At 34.7% G+C, this 25,730-nt stretch overlaps 2 protein-coding genes across 2 annotated transcripts in view; one reads left to right on the top strand and one right to left on the bottom strand.

Annotated features, from left to right (window-relative positions):
• LOC128985580 (ATP-binding cassette subfamily G member 4-like) overlaps positions 1-23,027 on the top strand; it is an 85,949-nt gene extending 62,922 nt beyond the window's left edge. The window contains exons 3-13 of the mRNA XM_054405194.1: positions 14,185-14,302; positions 15,055-15,244; positions 15,534-15,679; positions 15,829-16,067; positions 17,002-17,121; positions 18,177-18,298; positions 19,368-19,536; positions 20,118-20,218; positions 20,744-20,899; positions 21,662-21,970; positions 22,611-23,027. Of these exons, the coding sequence (XP_054261169.1) occupies positions 14,185-14,302; positions 15,055-15,244; positions 15,534-15,679; positions 15,829-16,067; positions 17,002-17,121; positions 18,177-18,298; positions 19,368-19,536; positions 20,118-20,218; positions 20,744-20,899; positions 21,662-21,970; positions 22,611-22,724 (1,784 nt within the window). The 3' untranslated portion in view covers positions 22,725-23,027. The remainder of the gene's footprint in view (positions 1-14,184; positions 14,303-15,054; positions 15,245-15,533; positions 15,680-15,828; positions 16,068-17,001; positions 17,122-18,176; positions 18,299-19,367; positions 19,537-20,117; positions 20,219-20,743; positions 20,900-21,661; positions 21,971-22,610) is intronic.
• LOC128985582 (uncharacterized) lies at positions 8,239-9,221 on the bottom strand. Its single transcript, XM_054405196.1, has 2 exons — positions 9,151-9,221; positions 8,239-8,618 (listed from the first exon to the last, which is right to left on the bottom strand). The coding sequence occupies exons 1-2, from the start codon at positions 9,163-9,165 to the stop codon at positions 8,307-8,309; spliced, it is 327 nt and encodes a 108-aa protein (XP_054261171.1). The 5' UTR covers positions 9,166-9,221; the 3' UTR covers positions 8,239-8,306.
• Positions 23,028-25,730: the final 2,703 nt, after the last annotated feature.

Below are 25,730 nucleotides of genomic sequence, written 5' to 3'. Positions count from 1 at the left end.
TAGGTGATTTTCCCTAAAATAGCATATAGTTACTCCCACCTTACCCATGATAAAGATTGTTGACAACCTAATGGGAAACGTTATGTGTCAGATTGCTGATACCGTTTATTTATTTTGTTGTCTAGGAGATATATCAATATTTACTTCGAAATCTCCACCTCAGAACTTTGGACGTAAGCGAGACGTAGCCCGGGGGATTTAATGATCATGATTAGGCCTGTCTGTGTTGACAGGATTCATTTTCTATCTTTACGACAGATTTGTGCCCGGAAAATCACATAAACCGAAACCTCTCATCTCTTCAGCTCTTATCTGGTTTACACGCTATTAACGTGACATACATCTATCTTTAGAACTTATAGTCTAGACCTAGACTATCTTCAGAAGTTCAAGGTTAAAGCACAAGATTAGGTGTAATTAATTTTGTATTATTATGGTACTATATATTGATGATATTGGTATCCATAAATAAATGGTTAATTGGTTATATTTTCAATCAAAAAATTGCATAGACTTGGGGACTGGTTTATTATTGATTTTTGTTTAGACTCCCTTGGTTGTACTTGGGTTAATCCTGGAGTAAGTTTCAAATTGTTTTGCTTAATAGTCCAACTTTTCTCTTACTGGCAGTGATAGGAAGGTTAAAAAGATTAAAATAAGCCTGTTGTGGAATAGAACAGTGAACAAGTTAAAGATTTGCATCAGTAAGGTCTACTAGTCCAAGGGAACTATAGTTTTGTATCCAGTACAGTCTTAAGAACGATATTACCAAGGTAAAACTGGGATGCTAAAAACTTAAATCCGGTGTCCGACCTTAATCGTGCGTCTGGTTTACATTTCCTGGTCGTGTTTCTACAAAAACCTGAACACACGGGCAAGGTCAAAGCCATCAGCTGATATTTGGCTGCGATCAGCTGTGTCATTGTAAAGGTTGTACTGTTTATCAGTGTGTACATGTAAATAGCATTGATTATAGACACCGAAGTTAACTTTTCCGCTGCCCTTGACGTGAAACAAATTTTGTACGTTAAATTGTTAAAACTATTGTGAGAAGTAAAAATCAAATTTGTAGTGTAGCTCACTCTCAGAGTGACCAACCAGTACAACTATATTATATTTAATTGAATCATTGACAGCTGATCCAGAGATCAACAACTTATTAAATACCCCCGCCGCAGCAAACCTGCAGACTAAGCGAATTTCAACTTGTCTGATTACATTTTTACTCAAATATTTCCATAAATAAGACATATTTATTCCCTATTTAAATAACATTAGATTTAAAAAAGTGCTTAGGTTTGCTGCTACGGGGAAGGTAAAAAGTGTTTTTTGACCATACGTGAATAGTATGGGATGAAATAAATAAATTTGCCAAATTTTATCAATATATATCCATAAACAAGAAAAACTACAAAAATGTTTATTTTCTCCATAAGAATAACATGGGAATTTTAAATTAAACTATTTTTGAATTTTCTCCATGACCGTTAGGCATACAACAGCGCTTCAATATACTAAATTATTTCTTTTTTTAAGCTCAACAAAATGGTTTAGAAAGAAATTACAAAATTTTTGTTTTTAGGGTAAAAAATAGGAAAACCACATTTTTACCCCATAAACCCTTTTTCCCATGGTCCGATTATGCTGGATCGTGAACTCGTTCGAATAAACGTAGGTTTACACGTTTGTACCAAATTTCATCAAAATCGGATCATTTTTGCTCGAGTTATCGTGCTAATGGACACACACACATATATATATATATATGTATGAATTTGATCGGATGGTGTTTTTGACCTCTAGGGACCTCAAAATGAAAAAAAAATCGGTCCCGCGTCCCAGGTCTTACCATGAGTACTACGGTAATAGCTTATTCCCTATATGGGAAATTCGCTAAAAAATAACAAAAACTAACAACCAACACAGTAACCACCTTACATAACATAACCTCAAACCCTCAATGAGTAGTGCAACAGCGAATTCATAATGCCTTTGATTCAAAATGCTTTATAGCATTGACTATACTGTATATACCTACAGTCAATGTTTATAGTTAATGGAAACATTAGTTTCCATTAACTTTAACTTATCCCATTCGAGGCGAAAAAGAGTCTAAGCTAACAGTTACACGCCCTCATCACCCTCATGCCCTCATGTTTATTTCATCTATTGAGAAATACGATCAGGCTATGTCCAAACAACAAACACTTGCATAATTCCCATTTTTCTATTATTTTTCAATGTCGTCCCAGCCAACCGCAAGAGCCCAGTCCAGTAGTCCTATTCCCATGACGCAATAGGCATCATACACAACGCTAATCACATTGCCTACAGATATTCGGCCACGATTTATTGCTTTTCCTTTTATGAAACCTCAATCGAGATGATTGCTTAATTTTAAACCACTTTTGAGAAATCTAGTCTACGCCGAAAACCTCGCGGGGAAATTAATGTCAGCAGGTGCTTTATACTGTCGACGTAGCTTGAGGGGAACATCTGGTAGATATTATTTCCAAAATTATATTTAAATTTCTTCGTAAGCTGTTATTATTTATATTCGCATTGTTTCTTTTAGCTTCTAAGGTATTCGAGTTACCCGTGTATTTGCGTTGGGGAAGAAAAATTTGAGGAAAGTACCAAAACGATGCTAGAAAAATTGATCCTAAAAATGATCATAAATTTCAAAAAAATTCTTGATATTCGAAGTGAATTTACCTATTGATTTTAGTTAGTGGTCGTAGTATTTGAAATTGTACAGCTATTGGTTATAGAATCTTATTTTCCTACAGTAAAAGTCAATATAAATTACCCCCATAGTCAATTAACTGTCTCAATCACAATTCCCTGTCTCAATCATTTTGTGAAAGTGTAAATATTTTGATATATGTTAATAAAATAAAACCAATGTAAACATAGTCACGGACTGTTGCTACATGCTGCTAACATGGGCTAATAGGAGGGTTAAAACTGCTAATATCTTGATCTACAGCCGTTTTATTAAAGTAGCCGTTTCAGTTCAGTTCTAAGAATTGAAAAGTTTCACATAACAGCATTATTGATTACTTTCATAAAAGTACAGTTTTACTCATAACATCACGGGTAACGGACCAATGAGTCTCAAGGATTGAGAGAGAAGAAGTAAAATTGTAATGATTCGAACTTCAACTAATCAGCTGTTCATGCCAATTTAATTGTTGACTGGTCCAATTAGTGTTTGGTACAATGTTTCGTTGCATCACTGTCAAGGGCAATGAGAGGTTAAACGAAAACATAACCCCTCTTAAATGTTATAAGTAGTGATTTTTAGTAATTAAAACACTGTCGTAGGTAAAGTAGTGTGTTATTCATCGCGTGAATAGTGTTAACGACACTCGTAGAAGTTTTTAAGGCGCTTGCCAAGGCTCGTACCTTAAATTGTCTACTAGTGTCGTTAACACTATCTTTATGCATTGTTGCGTAAACTACTATGACGAATGTTTTAAAAGGTTTGAATGGTATTATATATCCATTTTCTGACAGATATACAGGTTTGAGTATCTATTTTAAGTTAACTATGAGTGAAATATAAGTGTGTAATAATAGAGCTGAATATCTAAAGTCTTGATATTGATATGAACAATTTTATTGGAACTATTAAATGCAATAACCAAAAACCTCCGGTATTGTATTCAAAAGACAACGCCAGTCTGATAAGGTATCTAAACTATGCACATATTCACTTTCTGTACTGATTTGCAGCAGAGTATAGAACGGAGTAAAACTCCTCGTGTAGTTTTGTAACTGAAAGCCAGTTGTTTCAACCACGAACATTTATTGAAATCCCAAAAAAATTATGACTCTGTTTCCACTAAAACTCTCCTGACCTTTCTCCCAATCGAACCGGTTGACTTTGGTTACTTCTCTACGTCCCCGGTATTGACACACGGTGTGAATGCACCGTAGTTATGTAATTTGACGGACGAGGAAGCCATAAACAGTCGCCGGACTTCACAAGTAGCACGACACGCGCTGTGGGCAGTTGACCGCACATGACGTGACGTCACGAGTGGACTCTGATCAGGGAAGCGGTGGAACGCCACTGCGGTCTAACCGCCACTGCGGTCTAACGCCACTGCGGTCTAACGCCACTGCGGTCTAACGCCACTGCGGTCTAATCGTTAGCCTACCCTGTCAATCGTACACTGTGTGGAAAATAATTGACTAACTTAAGGTACTAAATCAGTTGTTGTAGTTCAGAAACTGCTGTGCATCCTTTTGTGAGTGTACATATCGTCCACAATTTCATACGGATAATAGAGGGAAGGAGGTCAAAACCCTTAAAAACCTCCATATTGCTATATGGAAGGTTAAAAACCCATATATTCCATATTGATATATAATATGGAATATAATCGTCTATTGGCATTGAACATATACAAGTAATAGACAGTTTCCCATTTCAAATTATATTGAGCGTAAATTAAGTCACGTTTAACATGAATATCGCATTATTCAAAAACACAGAGTCGAATTATCCAATAACTTATTTTTATGTGTTTTCCACAAGCCAGTCAAAGTAATGTTTCATCCATGGTTTTACTGTAACGTTCTGGGTTTTCTGTTTGTCCTTTTAGAGGTAGTTAAAAATAGCTTAGCACCATTGACTAGTTTCAAAGCTAGCACGCAAAACTTCAAATGATTTTGAAGCTTTACTAAACCTGAATCTATCAACATATTGACTGAATTGTCCTGGTAAATTGAATATGAACCTCATTTGACAGAATAAGATTCGTATAATTAAATTTTACATAAACTAGACAAGACTAGACTTGGGAAGGAGCCCAATGCCCAATGTACCCTCTCAAATCTAAGTCCGATTTGCTAGCTGCTATAAACCTAACTTTATCCTTTAGTCAACTCAGGTTAAAAACAATTGACGTTACTTATCTATTGGTGGGATTACTTATCCATTGCCATAATTCAGTTTTTCTGTAAGTGTTTTCGCTAATGGGGTTGTAGTATGGAAGATACTCAACGTGAAATACTCAATAGATTTTGACTCAACCTCTGGTAATTTTTCCTCATTTCGTCTCCCACACCAACCAAAACCATTTCTAAGGTAAATAAGAAAACTACACGTTTAATATTTCGAGTATTCTTGAAAAAATCACTGAAAATCGCCGTAACCACGTAGGAAACAGTTCATCAGATGAGGACACCAACTATTGAGGAAAAACTTTCGCTCGGTTGCAGGAAACTGTTATTTCACTAATAGGTCTAATTTCGGCGCGGTTGATCATTTTCCCTCCATAATTACGAGAACGGCGACTTGTGACAGGACAGATCAATGACCAGTCTTAGCCTAGATACTTACGCTTGCAACCGGGTCTTTAATGGCACTGTTATTTTGTAACTGTTACTTACCGCGACTGTCATAAAAAGTCGTTAAGTTTTATGTGAAGTAAATGCACCCTGTGTACATATAAAGTCTGATAGGTTTACCACCGTTGACATGTTTAACACATTCACTTAGTGACACAAGTTCTGTAGTTTCAGTAACCATATCTGTTCGTGGAAGCTATTTCCACTTTGTTTGTCATTCAAATTTACTGGAATACACTGAATGTGGTGCAAAAATAAGAGTCCAGTAAAATCACAGATAAGATAAAATATTGACAGGTCTGTGGGTTCAATTTGAGTGCTTCACTGACAATATGTGTGATAAATTGAGTCAACTTTTTTCAATACAATTAACTGTGACAGCGAATAACACATTACATCTTACACAAAGAGCTGTTGCGTAACATAGTTGATATATTGTGATTGTAACATCTAACTGGTTTTATATCTGACATTGAAAATGTAGGCCTACCAATACTTTGCTATGTCCACTTATCCAAGGATTTCAAGATATCAGAAATGTATTAATATTTTGACTACAATACTAGACATTATAAAAATAGCTTAAACTTTACGCCAAGTAAAATAAAAATTTAAAAAATTGTGAAACATCATTACGTTTTATTAAAATTGAATCGGCTATTTTTGTTTGTTTAATATATTAACGAAGGTTTAGCCTATATTTTTTGGCATGATGAACATAGTTTTGAAATACACGTTTTTAACCTAGCAACTTTAAAACTAACATGCGGTTAGTATGTTATAAAATAACTGGTAAGATAAGTTTACAAAAAAAATGTTTAGTAAACGAGAAAACATGTCTAACTATTCAGGGTCACCCCTTCAGGAAAAAAAACCTACGGTGTTTAGTCAAAGAAAAACGTATGGAAAGAACCTTGATCAAAACCTACGTCTAGTTCGTCCAATCAACTACGATTCACTTTCTTAGAATGCGTCAAAGTTGCGTACTCTCTCTACCTAGGTTTAGTTCTGAGAATTCTTTAACCACTAATTGGATTGGCTACAACTGATGCAATATGACGGCCAGACTTATTTGGTCTTGGAGGGATATATAGTTTGAATAAGAGGTACAGGTTATGATGATTAGAAAGTTATTTTACTACCTAAGATCTTGACTGAAAGCTGCAACTCGTGTAATAAAATGAGTTGAACCTCCTACCTTTTAAATTGTCCATTCTTGTGAATTGACTGAAAAGAACCTACACCAATCTAAATCTTCACCTACACATTGATATTCACTACGTAACAGCTATCATCCTAAATTTCTATCTCACTCAACGATATTTTAAGAAACACTTCCATTATAACAGCATTAAACTTTTTTAATCTACTTCCTCCCTCCCTTCAGCTGGTGTCGGACTAGAACCACTTTTAAAAGGAAAATACAAAAATTGGCTCCTGACCAATTACAAATTACAAAGGTTAAGACAAATTAAATTAAGACAAAATTACAAAATTACTTCTGACCAAGAGTTGCCACAGTGTACATGATTGTGTCGCTGATGGGTTTAGTTAGTTTTAAAGGAGTATATTATAGGTAAAGTTTGATTGAAACTCCATTGTTTTTTTTTTGCCGTAAAGATATTGACATGACTAATGCACATTTTGTATTTGTTATTTTTGTTGAATAAATAAGTTACTGAGACAATTAATTTTAAGCTTATGTCTCTGTTCGGTGCATGCACGAAAAAAAAAATCAAATATATAGCAATTTTATTTCTAAATAAATTTGGTTTTAAACATTTGCTGCTAAAATCCTTTATGCTTCTTTCATTAACGGTTTGTGCTCAGTGCCACCGTTTGGCCGACATGACACTTTCTCAATAAGCCATTTTTACATTACCATGTCATCTACATCGGTAGTAGACAACTGATGACGTCATCTCTGATATTGCACCCACAGTTCCTTGAATTAAAGCTGACCGATCTTTCCACTGATCCCGTTACATAGCAGACAGTTTATTACGTCACACCCAGCTTGTCTTGTCTGCCAGAAAGCGAGGGAAAACAGCCATAAAACAAGCGGTATTTTGCATATGTATTGTTCCTCTCACTCTCTCACTGTTGCGGGAGTTTCAGTTTCCTACAGTCTTATCTATGAATCAACGTTTCTTGACAACCTATGATCTTTTTGTTTACAAATTCGGTAATTATTTGAGTTTCTCAAAGAACAGTTGTAATTGAGAACTCTTGACTAGTTTGGAAATCACCCTTTGCGCAAGAAGCATGAAAGAAAAAAATATTAAGCATGAGAGTAGTTTCGTCTGCAAATTCCATTTTAAGTAGTTTTTCTTTAAAATTGTATTTTGTTGTTATTATTACTGTTAGTTTTGGGTTTTCATTTTATATATCCACTTGCTTAGCTTACAGGCAAGATAATTAAAGTGTTTAGTATTGAAGAAATGTGCAAAAACCATTTATACTCAGCATTTACTAGAAACTGTTTATTAACCAAAGATTGTTCGGCAAAGTGAAACAAAACAATCTAACCCTTTGATTAGTATATAATATCCCGCAATGGCCAGTTTTAGGTTTTCTTCTTGTTTTAATAATTTGTAAAATGTAATAAGTATCCCAATGTTGTGTTATTTTTACATAGTTAATGCTAAAGCTAAGTCTATCATACTTTTATTTTTTCTTAATATAAAATCTTTTCGATAGAGAGGGTAAATCTTTACTCCTTAAATTCTAAATCTTGGTTGCTCAATTCCCCAAGTGATGTCTTTACGTGGATCAGGAATCTGATACCATTTCCACACCTGAACACTTCAGAAAGGTTTTAAACTCTATACAAATCTAATGTTTGAATACAAAATGTATGTATCAATATAAACAGCATCCCTCAATAACCTTTTGGATCTTTAATATAGTTTACCAATTCATAACACAATCATAATTCTTAAACTCTAGCATTTCTTCTTTCCGTGAGACTTCTTCTTTTTGCAGCTTCGAGTAACTCTGCTAAGTGTTACAGTTGGTTCTTCTATCTGATCTTCCATCTCCTCTGCATCAAACTGGTCTTCAAGACCATCTTCATCTTCCATTTCCTCAAGAGATTCTTCAACGGTGTCTGGATTGGGGTTTTCTTCTCCAAGGGCTTCTGCAAGTTGTTGTGCAAAGTCTAAATCAGCTTGGATATCTCCCTGAGCTTGAGCTTGGGCTTGGTTTTCAGCTGGGAAAGCCGAGACCCAAGCTATGGCGACCACGAGAACGATTATCTGGAAACAATGTTTCTGTTGAAGAACATTTTAAAAATAATCATTTGTTGCCAATTATTTGTAAATAATATGAATAATGAAATCTCTTAAGTGTCATATACCAGTTTTAAAAATATAATAAAAAGGTAAAGCAAACACTTTGGACGTGTTATTAGAAATATAACATTTGAATCAACGTTTAAGGTACGACTTCTGGGGTTTTAGATTTAAACAACCCATCTTTTAAAGGTCGTGAAGGAGAATCTTTCTTGTATGACTCATAATACAGAGTATTGACTTTGAGCTAAACAGTATTTTTTTTTACGTATCTAGAATATTACGCAAAATTTTTAGAACTTTAAAACTTACTACAACGATCCAAACAATTTTTAACTAATAAGTCAATTATTGTAAAGAAATTATAGGAAAGAATTAATCTATTTTTTTTTTAATTCTTACTTTACTGTCTAACATACTGTACTTAATAATAAAAATACTAGCACCCCAAGACGCAGGTTTATTACACCAGATTAGCCTAAATGTTGGAACTCACCCTGTAAGCAACCATATCCTAGCGTGTTCTCTGCGAAACTGTAGCATAATCGTTCTTCAACCCCTTTAAATTGGTGCAAAAATTTAAGCAAATTCACATTTGCCGGTAGTCAAGCATGGATTTACGTGGTTCTGCATACTCTTTGGTACTTATGAAACAACAAAGTTACATGTGTCAATATGACATCAATGTCAACACGTTGCTGAAGGCGAATCGTTTTACATAACGGAAGAAAAAATCATATAGTTTTAAAAGATGTATCTTAATTGTTTTCAATTAAACAATTGAAACAGTTACCAACTAAATATACCGGTAGAAATATCTGTGGGTTGTGTAGTTTCTGTTAATCAAAGAAAACCCTAAACCGAGTTGTAGAAATATTGGTACAGTATCTTAGTTATAAGGCTAAACCTAGCTGTCCCTACCCTGAGGAGTTGCACATACTTGTATCATTACAAAAGAGTTGTAAAAAGGACAGATCATTACAGGGAATCTGCATGCTACCTACTCTTATAAAACCGGGGATTAAGATATACTTTTTTGGTCGATGTACGTACCCAAAGTCGTCATACAGGCCTTATTGAGCGAGAATTTATTATCAAATAGATGGTGGGCACTGGGTAGCTTACAAATTATAGTTACGGAAAGTAAATAAAAGAAACGTCTTATAACACTTAAAACATATATTTACGTTTATACTGTTACTTACAAGACGGTAAATATACATAAAAGATGGTAAGTGGTGATCGATTTCGGTTGGACACTCCAATCATCATCAGACCCAATAGGCGAATGACCCTATTGGACTGTACTTTAGATCATTTATATTAGGTGGGAGGTTCAGCGAAATGGACAAGTCGGGACAAGCAATAAGTGAATTTATTTATTTAGTTTATTCCAAAAGGATCGTCTACAGAATTCAGTTGTTCTTATAAATACAGAGTAAGACAGAGTTATACGCTATTCAACACTAAAAAAGGTGCTGCATTCTCTTACTACTAAATTGTACTATTATATTAGTAATACAGGGTGAGGCAATGAGAACGCTACAATTTGTTTTACCTGTCACATGTTAATTGTTGCAACAATGAATGATCAGCTGTGCTTAAAACATCAATTAAACTATGCCATTTTAGTAAATATTATGCCTGAGGCTATTAACACTGAGATTTTGATGTGGAAACCTATTTATAAAATAGTGGTTCTTGTGCAAAAACCCAGAGATTGTTTGGACCGTATTCCATCCTTGGTCAACATGGCGCTGTTCCAGATTGGAAAACAATGGTGAACTGGGTAAAATTATTTAGGATAATCGCTTAAACAAAAAAAAACTGTGGGTGCCGCAAAAATCTTTGTACACCAGCAAATGTTAAAAGAATATGAGTCCAAGTAACTCAAAGTCCGAAGAGATTTGCCAGGAAGCTTTACGTTGGCTATTTTTTTGGGAGGGGGGGGGGGTTGTTCTAATAAGCTACTTGACGTTATAGGTTTTTCAAAGTCACCCCACAGATTTGCTTGAACCGAAGCTAAGGATAGTCCAAAAACTAATGTGATTCCTGAAGAAGTGCTGGAGGAGTATTTGATGGAGTTTCAAGTGGCTAAAAAGGAATGTCAAGTAGGACAATGAAGTCACTTGTAGGACTTTGTTCTCAGAAATGGAAAAATGCTGACTTTGTTAAGTTAAAATGGCAAAAGATAAGCTGTGTTTTGGTGTGCTATTTATATACATAGGGTGAATATTATTGAGTTTGTACTGTTTATAAATTGGGGCGCTTTCATTGCCCCACCCTTTACTAATACCTCTTTAAGGGAAATTTAAACGTCTACCGAAGATAATTGTGCATAAAATCTCCAACAACATTATTATAGCTATTCCATAAAAAGATAATCCATAAGATATTTAGATATTTTAAGCAATTTAACTTATTGCATGAATATTCTAGGAACAGCTTAAATGACTTAGGACTCGTAAGAATTAATTGAAGTGAACTGTGAACTAGCATAAATGGTTCTTTGTATAGACTGCTAAGTACACACAGTTCTTCTATCTCACGTATATTGTCCTCATAAAAAGAGTTAACATACCTAGCAATCATAATGACTCGTTATTTGGGTTTGTATTCACATAAATAATCATATTCACCCACTCGAGACATTTAAGTTAATTGTAATTGGCTCGTCAATATTCGTTTATAGTACCGAACAATTTGTTCTAAAACGGGCTAAACAATCAACAATAGGATTTATACTACTACCACTTCATTGAAGTGTATTTATCGTGACATGTATAACTCCTACACTAATGGTCTTACTCATATAAAACTACTGTCATTTATTAAATTTGTAGAAGGAAAAATAATAGCTCAGAGGATGACTAAAATTGTTTAATATAACCATTATTTATTCCCATAGGTCCCTTTACAAGTTGAGGATTTGTTTAAAGCATTAAGTATAATATCTGAGGAATAACTTTTATCATCTTTCACTTCTCTCTTCCCTCTGTAGCCTCCTCCCTTTCCCCTTCCACCACACCCCTTCCTGTTGCCACGACCTCTGTGACCCCCATGACCCCTGTGACCACTGTGACCTCTGTGACCTCTGTGACAGTTCGAGCGCGATCTCCCCTGTGGGTGACAGCTGGAGCTATGCCTTTGGCAGCTTTGCCGATTAGGTCTTCCGCTGGGTTTGCGATTTCTAGGAGGAGGTTTACATTGGTGACTTGGACGATGATCGTGGTCATCGTCATCGTCATGGAAGTCATCACGATATTCCTCGTGATCCTCATGATGATCTTCTTGTTCATCGTCATCATAATCTTCATATACGTCATTGAAATTGCTTTTGGAAGACACTTCGAAGTTCACCTCGAATTTTGCTGGTTTGGATTCATACTTGGAGTACTTCTTGTCTTGTTTCGAGTCTTTGATGTGGTCTAGCAGTTTTTGAGCGATGTCGAAGGTTTTATCGTCAAGCAGTTTGCTAATGTCTGGCATCTTGTCTTTGTGCGCTAAAGTTGGGGCTGATAAGGATATGCAGAAAATAGTCTGAAAAAAATTGAAACAAATAGTGTATTCTTCCAAATTGATAAAACAATATTGCAACAGCCATGCTGTTTACGAATAAAAAAAATCCAAAACTGAACATTACAATACTTAATATCACAATTAAATTTCATATCTTGCTGAGAAATCTTTGATAAAGAACATATAATTACTTTGTTGAAATTAATTTTAGCGGATTTAGTTTTATTATTATTATTTTTCTTTTTTTCCTACTTAAGAGACATTAGATAGAATTTCAAAAGATTTAAATGCATTTTTGATCGTAATGAAAACGTACAATCACAAATGACTTGTTACAATCATGTGGACAAGAATTTTTTGTGGGATTAGTGCCCGGCGTTTAGTCGAAACTAACTTCACAACAGACGAACAAATGCCAGCGTTGCCTTGATTGCAGGCACTCTTCAGAGAATGCATCAACTTTATAATTTAGGGCTAATTTTATCAAAATTTTACAGTTATTCTTTTACTAAAAATTGATTAATTTGTGTTTTGCTTAAAAACAGTTAGAGATAAAGCTTTAGTTGAAATTTGTCTTACCACACAGTGTGTTTTAACAGTGATTAAAGTTTGAATGCTTTTGGGATCAAGCGGGATTTTAAAAGTATAACAATGATCTTGTAATGAATCGGCAATATACTTAACATTTGTCAGTATTTCAAATAAACCAAGAGTATTTTATTTTATGAGAGTTTATTTAATTTGATACGTTAAGGCTACAATATGCTTAGGCCTACTCTCCGATGTTATTGTGGGAACATTTACGAGAAATATTATTAGAAAGCAAATTTAAAAAAATTGGAATCAAGCTCTCAAACATTTATAATTTAAAGTTTTTAAACCCTCAGCCAAGATATTTCTTTGTACAAACACAACAAAAAATAGCATATTTGCATAAAATTTAATAACAATAAATAAAATATGTATTTATATCTTAAAATATACAATTTTTAAATCAACTCACCATTGTAAAAATATTCATTTTTGCTATCTTCGATGAAATTTTTCTTAACCACCTAAAAATGAATAATGTTGTACATACGTAGACAAAGGCTTTCACGAGATAAAAATTTACAGCATTGAAATTTTTACTTAACGATATTATTTGTTATTATTTTTAACTACTTTGTGATTGAACTAAAAGTCAAGTAGATCTTTGGAAGACTTTTAGACGATAACTATGGTTTATTTAGCAAAATGCAGATTAGGAGTTCACGGTTGTTATCTTGGTGCCGACAAACCTGCTGTCATGCGAAACAAACATCTTTGCTAGGTAAACAATCACGAACAAACATAACGCTTGACAGTGAATTGTATGGAGAGAGCGTTGAACTTATGTAGACACTGTGTGGACTTCCATACATAATAAATACGCAAAACTGAGTCAGTATACATATTATTGTACTAAGTATATAATCAATCAGTGAGTATGAGTGTGTGGATAGAATACCAGGGATTGTCACACACAAAACACGAACATCGTGGTCGGACAGAAACAATCCTTAACACGAACGTTGGACAAATACAAGCATGTTCAGGAATAAAGCATCACGACTAACGTGACTTTGGTAGTCACGTACTATCCATTGGACAACGTGACTACAGGACGAACATGTTGTGATGTTTGATGTTTACATGTTGTGTAATATAACTACTGTACTTCCAACCTAGTATTCCTCGAAAAATAATCAACCACAATTCCAAGGTGTAGGATTATTTTTTTAGGAAGAATCCTAAAAAAATGCTTTTCTCCTAAGTTCTTAATTGATTGAGAAGTCGTGTGTATAATAAGATTTTTTGATCTGGCACTGCATGTTGATTTTATTCCTTCAGGGTTCTTGAGTAAAATGTTTTTTTTGACAGAAACCTTTATTTTTCCAGAGGAAGTGTGATAGTGTTTGGCTTGAAGTTAGCTGTTGACGATATAAATTATTCAAAAAAGCTCTTTACCAATGAAATTTCCTGTGTTCAGGCTCTAAAGTGATCCTGCGCAGTGTGAGTGGGCTGTTCAAGTCTGGACAACTGACAGCTATCCTAGGACCATCTGGAGCTGGGAAGAGTACCCTTCTCAACGTACTGGCAGGATACAAGTTAGTATACTTTCAAATCCATACACACACTCTTCCATTCCGGTCATTCCTGGGTTTTGTGCCAACTCAACACTTTGTCAAGATCAGGTTGGCCGATGGACCCAGACTACCTGAGGGCGAGACGCTGAGAGGTATCATAGGGGTGGCCTCAGGTCGGCCAACCTGAACTTCACAAAGTGTAGGCCTACCTATATAATATATAGGTCTATAGGCCTTCCTCTTCTTTTTATATCTTCCACCACACTCATTTTCTTCTTCCATCAGTTTTCATCTCACCTCCACCTTCTTCTACACCTCTCTCTCAGTCTTCTTTCCCTCTATCACTACAAACTCAATTCCCTTATGAATTCTCTCTTTGAGTCAAAGTAAATGCACTCCAAAAGTAGTGTGATGTCTTTTCCATTTCATTCTTTTCATAACTTGATTTTAAGGATGATATTGCAGACAATCAGGCATAGGTAAATCTCAAAGTGTTACCAATATAGTGTTGATAAAGTTCATTACATTGCCTCTAAAAATGCAATAATGACTAGTTTCTATACCTTATCAGTACCAAAAGTGGGCAAGCAAGATGACCTGATTTGGCTGAATACCATTCAAACGCTTAATCCTATAGTTTTTGGGTACAAGCAAAATGTGTAAAGTGTGTCCTAGGTGTTATATTAGGTGTTAACACCTGCTTCATTTATACGTTGTGGAAACAAACTGATCCATCCCATGCCATCTTTTAGATTGTGATAAACTTGTTACAGAAGTGGGGATGCCAGTGGCAGCATCATGATCAACGGACAGCCACGGGTGTTGAGGACGTTCCACAAGATGTCGAGGTACATCATGCAAGAAGATCTGCTCCAGCCCAGACTAACGGTGATGGAGAGTATGATGATAGCTGCTGATCTCAAGTTAGGCTACACAGTGCGGCGGAAACAGAAAGTTGAGATGGTCAGTGTTTGAATGCGTTTTCTTTTTGTGATGTAATTAATAAATGAAGAATATAATATAGGACGTTAGCAGTGGTGCATGGTTAGTTGGATACTGGAGACCAATTTAGGTGTTAATTTATTCTGCTAGGTCACATTTCAATTTATTCTTGAATTATTCAATTTTTTCTTTATCTTACGTGTATTTAGAAAACTTGTGCATTTTGCATTCCAAATTTCTTATGGTACCTTATACTTATTTGTTATGTGTGTAATTTATCTACATTACTTATTGATATTTTTTCCTCCAGATCAATGAAGTACTAGAGCTCCTAAGACTGACTAAGTGCAAGAAGACTTTGACCGGCTGTCTGTCGGGAGGAGAGCGCAAACGAGTGTCCATCGCACTGGAACTCGTCAACAATCCTCCTGTCATCTTCCTAGATGAACCCACTACGTGAGTAATCATAAACAAGTTGAGAAAAGTCAGTACGGACTGTACCCGGCTTTTAGGTTTTAAATATAAAATTCTAAGTCAAAAGCAATTGTATAAGAGAAAATTTCTCAAGGTTCACATCCATCCTAACATATGTTCTTGTTCCGCAGAGGTCTAGATGACATGTCCAGCTCACAGTGTATCTCCCTGTTGAAGAACCTGGCTCACGGGGGCCGCACGGTGATCTGCAGTATCCACACCCCCAGTGCCAGACTGTTCTCTCAGTTTGACCATGTCTACATCGTCAGTGAGGGACAGTGCGTGTTCCAAGGTCGGGGAGAAGACATTGTACCCTTCCTGGCGAGCCTGGGCCTCCACTGTCCCAAACATTACAACCCTGCTGACTTCAGTGAGTGGTAGAATAAGGGAACTGAGTAAATTGTTATTGTGAGGTTGTTGTGAAAAGGGGATGGATACTAAACATTTAATTATGAAAAAATAATTGTTGGTACTAGATTAGTAAAAAAAGGATTACTGTCGGAAAATACAAACATACAAATCGTTTTGACCCAAAACAGAAAATTTTCCCAATATTAGGTAATAAAAAAGCTTTGCAAGTATTTTTGGTAAGCTTAGTTGAAGGAGGTGGCCATCACGTTCCGAAAGAACGAGAAATGATTCAGTTGCAGCAAATTTTTTATATTTTACTGAACTGAGTTGTTTTTAATAATTGTTGCAAGACAAGTTATTATTAATTAACCTATATACGGATAGCGCTTGATTTTCCAAATTGAATTTCTTCCAAAATTTCTCAACTTGAGGAATTGTTCCTCTTGATCCAATGAGTAGTCCATATACTTCAAATTTAGATATTTTATATTTTTCCGAATAATAGGGAATAGTTTTCTTATAAATATTTACTTTTTCTTCATGGACCTCCCGTGGCTGATTTTCATTTGTCTCAAGACGAACTGTTGGGTCTATAATGAGACCGAAATCTTTCCCCTTGTCTATAACAATGATGTCACTCCACCTCACAGAGCCCTCTTCTTCTATAGCCGTGACCTCTTCATAGACCTCGTAACTTTTCTTGCTAAAATATAGATTCATAAACTGTGTTCCATTGTGAATCTTGAATCCTCAACAAGGCTCTATCCAGGGATGGTTTTTTACATAACTTCAGAGGATTAATTTATTGAATTAAGGGATAAGGACAATCCTTGGATTGGCCTGACTATAGCCAAAAGATCTATAATTTGGAAGTCACAATTCATTAGTTAACCTCAAAGGAATAGTTCAACACATTGTTTTTATAACATGAAAGCAGGACTTTTCTGCTGCAGTGATCGAGGTGTCTAGCGGAGAGTATGGAGACCACACGGAGAGAATGATGATGGCTGTGGACAACGGACGATGTTATCGCTGGAACCAGACACTGAGGGTACAAGATGCTAATGTGGAGGGTGAGTAAGGAGAAGAGTATAGTAAAACATAACTTTGAATACATTTTTATACACAAATACCGGAAGTACATAGTCTTCTTTTTTAAGAGGTTTTAAACTTGCATTTGCCGTCCACATAGACTACAGATCTGTGTGAATGTACATTACAAGGGTGAAGTGTAATAATAAAAGTAGTAGCAGGTACCAGGATCCGAGCCATGTCCGTAAGTCCATGGCACTACCGACTGAGCCACCAACTCACAAATTTGCTTTCTAATATTCTTTAAATATAATCATGAACAATTGTAAAGGCTTTTTCTCATGAATTAAAATAAGACGCTCGTGATCTCTAGGCCACATACTGTAGCCGCACAATGACAATGATATACACAGGAAAGCTTATGAAAATTTGAGTTAATAATATTAAAAAGGTACGGTTTGAATAATTTTTTATTGCATTTTAAAGGCTCTTTGCTCTTGATCTTGAATGGACATTGTAATTTAAATGTCTTGGGTCAATGTACAAATATTATTTGGAGAGCCAGTGGTCAAGTCAGCAGTGGGACGGACTGCAAAACCAAAACAGCGATGTTGTGTACGTCCAGGAGCCACCACTATTAATATTCAGTGTAGTTTATTCTTGTACAGTACTTTACCAGTTCACCCGTTTTTTGCTTGGTACATTCCATGCACAGGCTTGAGATCCATGTAGACGTATAAATGCGAGGAGTGGTTGCCGTTGCCAACCTCACTAAAAAAATCCTTTTTTCCCTCAAATATGCCGTAAGTACGGCCAATATACTGTTGTTAAGTATTTGTTGTAAGTATTGCCGTACTTACATTTTAATAAAATATTTGACTATATACAGGATTAATAAAAGTTTTTAAAAACACCTCTTGCTTATCACAGAGTTTCCAATTCAGGATATGACATAGTAATTGTAAATTTTTTCCTTAACCCTTCAGTATTTGCTTCCTACCAGCTCCGGAACAACTCATCCAAATCTCTTGTCTGACCTTCCTCAAAACAAAATCCCGCTGTTTTAGAATGGCTTTAACTATGAAATAAATTTCAGAAATCAAACTATCAAGAGAAGAGCTCCACCAGCTGAAACACCTGTATGACTTTGATAGCTCGGGTTGGCTACAATTCAGGATACTCATGTATCGCACCTTCCTACAACATTGGAGAGAGGCTGTGAGTAGTTTGATCAACAATGTATCTGCAGATATACTCATAACTTTATTTTAGATTTAACTATTGACATTTAATTGAACATAGCCAATTTTTCAAATTCAAATAGAACATCTATTGAATGAGTCCCTATCAGAGCGTACTACTTAAAATCCAAAATTATTTGAAATTTGTTACCCTCTTTTATTTGAAGGTTATTTAATTATCTTTTGAATACTAAGTGGACATCTCATCTGTATGGACCAGTTCACGAGTTGAATAACCCATTTGCAGATCGTGATGTTGTATGAATAATATTTTGTCGCTTAGTTTTTGTGAAGATAGTTTAATTGACTTAAAAGATTATAGTTTACCGGAGGGGAGGGGTCTGATAATTTTTTTAAGGTCTGACAGTTTTTTATGTCTGATCATTTTGAAGTTGGCTCATTAGGAAGAAATGAGGCTTAATTCAACTATATGGTCATTTTTATTTTAAAACTGACTAAAACATTAAGGCTACATCTGAATAAGATCTTTTTATTGTGATAATCAAAGGTTTTCCAGTGACATTTATAGTAAGAGAGAAAACTAAGTTAAAACAATTAAAAAAAAATACCTTAGTCTAAGGTCTAATCTCTCAACTTTTTTTGGGCAAGCCAGGGATCACTTATCCTCCCACTTAAGTAAAAGTTAATATGATTTCTCCTAATTACTGTAAAATTGTTGAAAAGAAAATTATTTATTTATACATTGATATTGATATGGCTAAAAATACATTGACTTAGTTTTAGTTAAATGCATAAGTACAACATATCATAAGTAAATTAAATGACATTACTTCTATAGTAAGATATAATAGATAAGATAAGCACTTGGAATTCCTTCACCACAAAATTAATCATCATGAGGTATCTTTGAAGCATCTGAATCTAATTTCAATAATAGGAAAACAAATCAATGGATTCTAAAGATTCTATATTATTATGTATTATGTATGCAAACGGTAAATGTAGAATATAGCCTGAATTCTGCATAGTAGAGATAAAAATGTACATAATCAAAATAGATTATTGAATTTGGTTGCTTGTTTCAGGGCTACATACTTTTCAAGGCTGTGATGCACGTATTCATAGGTCTCATCATTGGAGGTCTGTTCTACCAGATGGGAAATGACGGATCAAAAACAATCTTCAACTTTGGATTTTGTTTTGTCACAATCATAATCTTCATGTACATTCCCATGTTACCTGCACTCTTGAATTGTAAGTTAAAGAATATTTTTTGTTAACAATGATCTTTTAAAATCCTCATTACATGTATGTAGCTCCTAAATAAATAGTAAAAAAAAACAAAAAAAGTGCTCACCAACTTGTATACAGTAATACAGTTGTGAAAGGAATTGTAGCTGGTTGGAAACTGGACCCAGCTGATCATTGATTGGGCTTTGAAAAATAAATGATCCAGGCTAATGGAACAGCTGGTTACTGACAGTTTGATGGTGTTTTTGAGTTTGACATTTTTTAATATAGTATTTCTTGTTAGAAATTTGTTCAAACACTGTTGTTGTTTTTACAATCTAATGTCATCTAGTGACAAATTAAATGTGCTGGAATCCATCCTCCTTCAAATCAAACAAGTAACCTTAGATTTTAAGGCTAGCACTACAACCACTGAGGTAACCAAAAAAGTCTGCAATTTACGACAATAGGTATATTAAGTTTAATGCTCTCTATTATATTTGTTGGGGAATTTAATTTTCACTTAAATTTTCTATAGCTAAGATTGTAGCTAAAAGAGTATACAATGAAACAGAATTTTGACTAAGGTTATAAATTTGTCTCAGTTCCAGAAGAAGTCAAACTGTTGAAAAGAGAACACTTCAACAGGTGGTATGGACTCAATGCTTACTTTTTTGCTGCGACTGTATCAAGGATACCAATTCAGGTTAGTGGACAAGCCTTATATAATAATTAAAAGTAGTGGCACACCCAGGATTTTACTTTAGGGGGGAACATCGGTGGGGTTGGGGGGTATGTAAAAACCCCCCAGGGGGGAGGGGGGGCCCGGGGATTCAAAAATTAGGTACAGAAAACTATGTCTTTGTCTTTTTATTTATCATGAGACGTCATTAAACCTAATTAATGTTATAAAACTTAGCTTTTTAAAATTGATGTTTTACTGGGTTAATAAATTACAAATTTATTAATGTAAACCTTTTCCTTTTCCACCATCTTCTTGCTTTTCTCTTCTCGACATCCGTCTCCTCCTCTTCTCCCAGATCTTCCTCTCAATCTCCTTTAACCATCAATTTCCATTTCCTTGGGGTTCTCTTTTCATACTTATCTTGTGTTCAAATATTCCTATTGCAGTACTTGGCAATATGATAATATTTATTTCCAAACAAACTCAAAGACTACAAGTTCTTAGGTTTATCAGAAAAAAATGTCAAACAATGCTATTATATTTCAGATTATCTTGGGCTGTATATACATCGCCCTTGCTTACGTCCTGACAGATCAGCCATTGGAGTGGGAAAGAGGCATCAAGTTTTGCGTTATCTGTCTCATGATGGGAATCATATCAGAGAGTCTGGGGCTGGCAATCGCCTCTCGTCTCAATATTGTGGTAATTATGTGAAAATTATTTTGAAATATTCGTTGTCCAGTTCATGATAAAATTATCTGCATCACTTAAGGCATAGACAAACAGAATAAATATAGACCGTCAGCTGTGCTGCGGTAAGCATAAGTTTTGGCGTCCACCGCTAGGTTTGGTGTGTACAGTTACGGCGTACACCGCCGCAGCGTCTGGTGGTCACATACGTCTCCTGCGCTCTTTGCCTGGAGTGGTGTGTGCCGTAAATAATCGGCACTTCTAGCGGTGGGCGCCGGAACCTTCCTTTGTCAGTCTATATTTATTCTATTTGTCAATGCTTAAGGTTAAGCGAATAAATGTTTAAATGTGTCTAGCACTGAGTTGGTTCTGTCAGTCAAAATTATTAGGATTGAGTAGGGAAAACAGATTTGAGCTCTTACACATTACTTAAAAATGTATATTCCTTATGCAGTTTCTACCTAGAAAATCTTACAAACCTTCATCAACACAACATACACATTTTCTACCACCATCATCTCAGTCTTATGGTAAAAACTCATCTTGTGAAGCACTCTACTTCAATATCTAGACCATCACAAAAAAGTAATTCGTCAATTCCCTAAGACAGGACTGACCATTGCTGCTAGAGATACCATACTAAACAACTGCTATAAGGGGGTCAGCACAAAGGGGCCACAAGGAGGGTGGAGGGGGTGTACCATTTTCAGAAAGAATGTACAATTAAGATATAATTATCCATTGCCAACCTTTGTTTACAACCAATTGTTTCAGAATGGTATCTTTGTCGGCCCAGCACTCTCTGTTCCCTTCATGCTACTGTCAGTCTACGGCCTAGGTACGGGTAGTAAGCTGATTCCCACCCTCATCCGAGCAGCTATGTACTTCAGCTATCTTCGCTACGCCCTAGAGGGTCTCGTAGCCTCCCTCTACGGTCAAGGTCGTCCGACCCTCTACTGCCCCTCTACGGAGATCTACTGTCAGCTGAGGGAGCCTCGGGCTCTGCTCAAGGAAGTCGGCATGGAGGATGTCAACTACTGGATAGACTTTTGCGCTTTGATCATTTTCTTTTTCTTGTTCAAGGTGAGTTTTTGTTGTTAGAGAATTGATAAACTATGTTTTGTGAAATTGAAATCACTTGTAACAAAGTAAGTATACTGTGTATATGTTAGCAACATTTTTATGGCATATTTTAAACATAAAACAATTAAATTCTGGGTGAAGTGCGTGCCACTTTTGGGTTGTTAGTCTAAGTCTTTTTTTTAGACGAAACAATAACCAAGAGGTTTCTTTTGATGAATGTCAGATGATGAAAGTTGAAGCTTAACCATTGGCCATTGGACTGATGGATAAGAAAGTACACATATAGACATATATGGACCAGCTGTCACCAATTTTTTATTAAAAAAGAACATAGTTCTATGAGTTAGTCATAGATTGCGCTAGTGTCTTAAAATTATATTTTTGTCTTATTCTTTGTTACCGAGAGGAGCATTACGGATGATATAGCTTACAATAAGTCATCCTATCAGTTGACTTACAGTTGAAAACCCTATGTCGGTGGCTCACGTCATCTACATCAATTTTCATTTTAAAACTGCTGGCGATAACTTGATAAGGGGAGAAATTTATAGTTCTATAATAGTGTAATTGTTTCAACACTGAATATCATATTTACTTTATAGAATTAAAACGATTTATTGCTCACCATTTCATGTTCCAGATCATCTCCTATATTTTACTGCGAAGTCGACTCTCCTCCACACAGAACTTCGGAGCTCTCAGCTACATCGGACGTCTCATCAAGTCCCACTTCAGCCTATCTGCGAGGACATAGCCTTGCATATCTCAATCAGATCTCATTTTATCACCAAGGAGTATCTTACCAAGTTAATCAAAAACATTTACCTAGGGAAACTGTGCTCTTTACTTGCTCCATCTAGTAGGTTCCTAATTTAGTGTTTATTTTCTTAAGTTAGCCCCCAGTATGTATATTTATTGTGCTTATTGTTCTCAAGTAAGAAATTAGGTTAGGAAATTGAACTGTCCTTTTATCACATGCCTTATCTTTGTGATGTTAATTGTTATGTATTTTTATATTTCTAAATATTTTGTATACATTAAACATGTTTACCTGTTATTTGAAGTTATTATTTGTTTAAACCTAACTTAATATTAATTTTGTAATTATATAGTAGATGAGGGGCCGCACATATTATACTAACATGTTTGTAATTTTTAAACCCCTCCCCACTTGTGACCAAGCTTAAACCATTTTCCTTTCCCCCTGTAATGCAACACTGTCAGATAATGATTTTCTTAAAGAAAGTTATAGGGTATGAAATATTTGTGAAATTTCTCCTGAAGTCAAAAATTGGTTTTAAAGTAATGTAATCTATAAAACAAACATATTAAGAAGAATTTTTAAAGTTTTATTTTAACACTGTAAAGATTAACTTTACAATAAAAACATGTAACATCAATCTACAAAATATCTCCTCTTTGTATGACCTACAAAAAAAAAGCTTGCTGCAATGCCAGAGCTGAAAGAGCACATCAGTTTGAAATGTAACAGATGGGTGTTTGTTTGTAAATATTCAATTTAAAAACTAACCCATTTCATTTTGAAAATTATTTAAAATTACATAAAAATATTATAAGAAGATCAAATTTTGATAGAATGAGAAGTAAACCAGCAGCTAAATCATATCACGTTCACTTCAGTAAACACTCTTCAAGGAAGAATCAAGATGACTTCAAGGATAGTTTTTACAATGATTTGTTTTCTTGGATGAACTTCAGACATTTAATCTCAAGCAATTCAATTCCAGAGGTTAATAAAGTGTACAACGTTTTCTCAGCAATGTTTCAAGAAAACAATGAACAAGTTGTAAAAAAACACAAGAAAAAATTTAGAAAACCCCCAAACCTTGTTAAAATTGATCTTGATAAAATAGAAACCAATCTAAAACTAACTGATAGAGAGAAAAGAAGGTTAAGGCATATAATTAAGCAAATAAAATATGAAGATGCAAATGAAGCGCCTAAAATAAAAAAAGCGGAGTATTCAAATATAAAACCAGTTTTGAGAAAAAGTAGGATATGGGTAGTTACTAAAAACAAAAGCTCAAGAGATGAGAGCAGGAGAGGGAAACCAGTGGAGAAGCATATAAAAAGAAAACAAGAGAATCAGAGTAAATATTTCACTCGATGTCCAGCTTGCGACAAAGACAAAGCATCAGCAGCAAAGATTCAAAATAGGTGTTTGAAAGATATCACACCATCTGAAGAACATATTTTCAAAGCTTTAATGAATATGGATCGAAGCTGCTGTGGAAAATCATTCAATTCATTGTTTGATCAGAAAACCAAAATGATTAAAGGTGAGAAGCCAAGCATTAATATAGAAAATTTTGAATTTAAATACATCCAACCAACATGTGTCATACAATACAAAAAAAGCATGGAGAAGCAACCTCTGTTTTGTGCTGGTCAATCAATGACTCAACTGGTAAAAAAAGTCTCATCCTTCAAACACAATGATACAAAGAACTGTTGTGTTTTAGACTTGCATGTAACTACTAATCCTAAAGATTTAGATTATGAAAAAAATACACGAAAATATAGCCACCATCAGGTAAAAGAAAACTCAAGAGAAAAATCCTTTTCTGAAGGTACATTTTTTAATATTAATGAAAACGGTGATTTGCTAACCTCTAATGATCACTTGAAATTGAAAACTCATAGATATTATAATGCACCAAACACAAATGATAGCACTCTTGTGAAGAAAGGAAAAACACATTCAGAACAAAGAATCAAAAAGAAGCACCCGTCCAAGTACAGAAGGTTAAAAAGGTTTGTGAGAAGATTTTTCTGTATTTGTGGAACTGTAGGTGACCGTGAGAGCGTTTCTAAGCACAGCAGGAAAATAAGGGATGCAAATTCTAAATTTAAGACAAAATCAAATCCACCAGTAAAAAATATTTTTATTACCGAACAAGGGTTTCTAAATAGGAAAAGGGAAATGGGAAATATCTAAATTTATTTTACTTTCTGTATTTGTAAATTGTGTAAATTGATTCAATAAATTAAACATATGCAACCTTACAGCAAAGATATGGTAGTTTATTTATTGTTTCGCCGCAAGTGTTTAATGGACTGTTTCTTTCCCTTCTAAGACTATAGGCTAGTTAATAGTACTAAGTCTTATCATTGACTATATAACACTACGGATATTGTTATAGTGTTATATAGTGTTATATAGTAGTGTTATATAGTCAATGGTCTTATCCCTAGTGGAAGACGTCAATAGAAATCAATAGAAAAAATCTATTGATATCACTAGATGCTTAGTGATATCAATAGATGTTCATGGATATCATTACAAGTAAATACAAACAAATAGACATCACTGAAAACTTAGTCAATACATATCACTAGACATCTATAAACATAAAATATATCAATATAGATCATTAGAGCAAACAAATCGCTCATTGATATCAATAGAGAATATTTTTTTAATATGTTAGATGTAAATATAAATCAATAGACATCAATACGGGTAAATAAAATTCAAAATATCTCTAAAATGAATCACATATGAGAATTATGGATTATACAAACTATCAATGTAAAGTGGTTAAATAAACAGTAATAAAAATGTTATTTTTTGAAAAAAGGAAAAACTCTAGTTTTAGGTCATAGACGTTAGCTGAGGTACCTAAAACTCAATATCATTTTAAAATTGTTGTAAAACAGTTACAACTTGTATTAAATCTTATTTTCTAAACTGCCAAAAACCGATTGCTAAACAATTTTAAAATTGTTGTAAATCAGT

Source organism: Macrosteles quadrilineatus, unplaced genomic scaffold (assembly GCF_028750875.1).
Source record: "Macrosteles quadrilineatus isolate MER2022 unplaced genomic scaffold, UCM_ALF_1.0 Scaffold_2__2_contigs__length_208266976, whole genome shotgun sequence".
Taxonomy (NCBI): Eukaryota; Metazoa; Arthropoda; class Insecta; order Hemiptera; family Cicadellidae; genus Macrosteles; species Macrosteles quadrilineatus.
This window is presented reverse-complemented; position numbering and strand designations above follow the sequence as displayed.